The sequence below is a fragment of the Schistocerca cancellata genome, chromosome 5, assembly GCF_023864275.1.
Source record: "Schistocerca cancellata isolate TAMUIC-IGC-003103 chromosome 5, iqSchCanc2.1, whole genome shotgun sequence".
Classification (NCBI taxonomy): Eukaryota; Metazoa; Arthropoda; class Insecta; order Orthoptera; family Acrididae; genus Schistocerca; species Schistocerca cancellata.
Window position 1 is genome coordinate 86430472 of NC_064630.1, and position 4179 is coordinate 86434650.

General features: G+C 37.1%; 1 protein-coding gene across 1 annotated transcript; it reads left to right on the forward strand.

Moving 5' to 3' along the window:
- The first annotated feature begins 457 nt into the window (after nt 1-457).
- On the forward strand, nt 458-3631 carry LOC126187465 (exportin-T-like). The gene has a single exon (XM_049928562.1). The coding sequence runs from the start codon at nt 516-518 to the stop codon at nt 3429-3431; it is 2916 nt and encodes a 971-aa protein (XP_049784519.1). The 5' UTR covers nt 458-515; the 3' UTR covers nt 3432-3631.
- Nucleotides 3632-4179: the final 548 nt, after the last annotated feature.

The following is a 4179-nucleotide window of genomic DNA, read 5'->3' on the forward strand; positions in this document are numbered from 1 at the left end:
CCATTGTTACTGAAATGCTATCGTACACTCAAAGTAATGGTTACATGTGAAAAGAAATGTGGATGAACGGCCATTGATATTGACTTTAGTTCGACATTTCGATACTGCTTATTTGGATGCACTAGTAATAATAATTTATCTAAGCCCAGTCTTGTTGAATTGGCTGGAGGCGTACTTCACGAAAATATGTTAGTAACTAGTACGTGATATCGGAGGCATCATCCATATGTCTTACACGTGGCGATTTTTTGCAGCTATTATAATACGCTCCGTCAAATTAAGTCGTAGACTCTCTCATCGATAACAATCCGTAACAACCCGATGAATATCCCAAGGACGTTAGATTTGCAAGGTCTGCTTTCATGACATCTTTGCACAGCTTGCTTCCTAATATTATATTGTCTATGATATGAACCGAATAACAAGCTCATCTTTGGCGGTTTTCATGGATGTTTGTTTTATTGTGAGACAACGTGGATTATGTTTGGTTATGTAGTGTTTATGTGAGACAAATTATGGCTGGTTCTTTTGTTACGTTGCTGGGGGAAGACGTCGTGAGAAGTGTAAGCCAACAGGAAGATCCAGTTGCTCGACAAAGAGCGTACGTTTATCTCGAAGAATTAAAAAACTCGGAATGGGGATGGCAAATGTGTTTGAACGCATTGGGAAGTGAAGCGAATCAAGATAATTATTTGCAATTTTTTGGGTTTCAAATCGTAGAACATTATGTTAAAACACGTTACGATTCAGCTGGTCCTTCTGAACAGCAACAGGTCAGACAATTCTTCAGACAGTGGATAGAACTTAGATGTATGCCCCAAGCACAGACGGAGCCACCTTTTATTTTAAACAAAGCCGCCCAGATATTTTCCATGATATTTGTACGTGATTATCCACATAGATGGCCTAATTTCTTTGATGACTTGATTGCAACGTTGAACCTTGGACATCAAGCTGTTGACAATTATTTGAGAGTGTTGAAAGCTATCGACGTGGATGTTGCAGATAGGGAAGTACTGCGGACACAGGCAGAATCAGAAAGGAACGCGAAAATAAAGGACACAATGAGAGTTTCATGCATTCCAAAATTGGTAGACACATGGTTTCAAATTCTGAAAACATATGAAATAAGTCATCCGGATATCGTTGTTCAGTGTTTAGAAGTTTTGGGTGCCTATGTTTCTTGGATTGATATTACCCTGGTAGCAAATGATCATTTTATAAATCAGATAATTCACTTAACATCTTCCGTCGTTGCTCGTGAGGCAGCTGTGGATTGTCTATATTACATTATTGCTAAAGGAATGGATCCTCTTGAAAAGTTGAGGTTGGTGGAATCACTGTTCTCTATTTTGGAAAAGCAGGGTATTTTAACTCCTCTTAAGGAAGATGAAACAGATTACACAAGTAAAATTGGTCGTTTGATAAATGGCATAGGCATTACATTGATGGAAGGATACAACAAGCTCCTAAAAGAAGGTGCTGCAGAACAGGCGAAGCTTCTACAGTGTGCAGTTGAAGGAAAAGTTCGATACATGTTAGAATTTCTTAAGAATGATTATGATGAAGTATCTGCAGCTGTATTTGAATTCAGCAGGGAATATATACATATGTTGAAAGGTAAATTAATTACAGCTGAACAACTACAAGTCTTGGAAACCATGTTGTTGACAATCGCCCATAAAATGAAGTTTGATGAGTCATATGACTTTGAAACTGATGGCGAAGATGAGGCAACATTTCAAGATTATAGGAAGCAGCTGAAAGTTCTCTTGGAAAACATTGCTGGTGTTAATAAAGAATTAGTAATTGATTTTGTCAAGAAGTATGTAGACCATGTTGTTTGGCATTGGCAGGAATCTAGTTTCCAAGATGTGGAAGTTGCTATATCATTATTTTACTTTATTGGGGAAGCCATTCCTGCAGTGGGAGGAAATCATTTTTCTGGTGATCAAGCCAAAGTCTCAGCTATGCATGCTATGATGACTTCCCTTGTGACAAGTGGTGTCAGCTCCCATCCGCACCCAGCAGTTACGCTCCAGTATTTGGAGACTGTTGTTAGATATGACAAATTTTTTATAACATCTCCTGAACATCTTCCAGATCTGTTTTTGACATTCCTGGACTGCAGAGGCATGAGAAATAAGAGTAGCAAAATTCGGAGCCGTTCAGCATATTTATTTTCAAGACTTGTTAAAAGTCTTAAGTCTAGCGTTACATCTCCGCTTGCAACAAGTGTCCTGCAGTCATTACAGGACTATCTTCTCATCCCAATACCTGGAAGTGGCATCTCACAAGAATGGGTCAGTGAAGATGATCAGCTGTTTTTGTATGAAGCAACATCAGTTTTGATAGTATCAGCTGACTACCCTTCAGAACAGAAGGCTCTCGCATTCCAGGAGGTGTTGTTTCCAATACTTGAGAAATACAACAGCATGGTGGCAGAATTGATGAAGGAGACAGATGAACAACAGCAAGAAGTAATTGCTAAATGTATGTGTCATTCAATGGCTGTGACAAGTCGTATGAGCAAAGCTTTTAGTAGTAAACAAACTATGAAATCTTGCAATTGTGTGGATGTATTTGTGCAAGCTTTAAAGGTATTCCTTGGGTGCTTATTGATCCCGAATCAAGCAGCGGTGTTACACAGCAGTCTCCGTCAATTCTTGCATAGAATGGTGGTTTGTTTGGAAGACGAAATACTACCATTTGTTCCACAGGCTTCTGAAGGATTGTTGAAACAAAGTGACATCACAAGTGTAAAGGAATATGTCCCCCTTATTGTGCAGATTATTGCAAAATTCAAGAAAAACATATTACCTTTCTTGCAACAGGCACTTGTACCAATAGTAAATGCTGTGTTTTCTTGTCTTTCAATTCCTGTGGAAGAAAATGATGAAGAGGCAAAGCGAGAAAAGCAGTTGTTAAGGAGAAGTTATTTTCAGTTGATTGCAGCAATCTTTCAAAGTAATGTCACAGAAGTGTTTAGTTTCCTGGAAAGTACATTCGTTGAGCAGGTACTCATGAGTGTCATCCAGGGTGCGGTGGATTTTCCAGACCCTGTGGCGCAAAAGACATGTTTCTCAATACTGAAGAAACTAGTTGAACTTGCGGGAGGCAAAGAGTTACCTGGTGACTTTAATGACTTCATATTTAAAAACATAGTTCCTGCATGTATTTTGGCACCATTGAGAAACACTTTTGATTTATCTGATGCCCAGACGGTTGTAGCACTAGCAGAAAGTGCATCATGTTTGAAAGCTGTTCTAGACAAGAGAGGTGATGAATTGGTAAAGTATTTGCAAACTGAATATCTTCCGTCTCTTCAGATACCGCCACAGTTTGCAGAGGAATACTGCTGTGCCTTAAAGTCTGACATGAAAACTTTCAAAGACTATGTTAAGTCATTTTCATTGAAACTTAGAACGTGACACTTGTACTGTAGTATAGTTCTGTTAACTGTTTCCATCAATTTTCTGAGAAGCTGTGATGTATGTTAGCAGTTGCATTTATCTGTGCCTTTAGATATATAGACAATCTGCTGAATAATTTCATTAAGTCAAGCAAGAAAAAATTAAATATTGAACTGCGTATGCCTTTTATTTAATCAGTAATTTTTTTTTCAATTGACAGTTATTGCTACATAACAGATAATCACATTTGTAAATGGGAATATATATACTGGTATACATGCTTCCTTGTTTTTGACAGCTGCTAGTTAAATTTATTCTTAAAAAATATCTGTTGATGTAAGGTAGGGGCCTATGCCATGTAGGAAAATATTCGTTAAAATATTTTTATGTACATTTTACTTTTATATTGCATGTATTTTAGCACTGTGAAGGAAATTTAATTTTGACTGACAGAAGTAATTTATTCCTATTAATTGTTTGCACAATATCTTTGTGCAACTGGTTATATAAGGAGAGCTGCAGAATAATGACCATAGGCACTTAATGTGTGATACCAGATTATAAGTTTTTTTTTTAATTTAATAGTATACTGGAGTATATATTATGGTGCGCAATCATTGTATGAAATACAAATTGTTGTTATCTGTTAGGTATTTAAGATTTGTGAGTTATGAATGAAAAGAGAACAGGATATAGGTACTCATCTGCAGTAAAAATTTTGTTAAGTGTGGACGGAATGTCTGCATTATTGACTGCCTTTTAAATA

Coding starts and splice junctions, on each gene's coding strand:
- LOC126187465 (XM_049928562.1), top strand. CDS start 516: ATGGCTGGTTCTTTTGTTACGTTGCTGGGGGAAGACGTCGTGAGAAGT.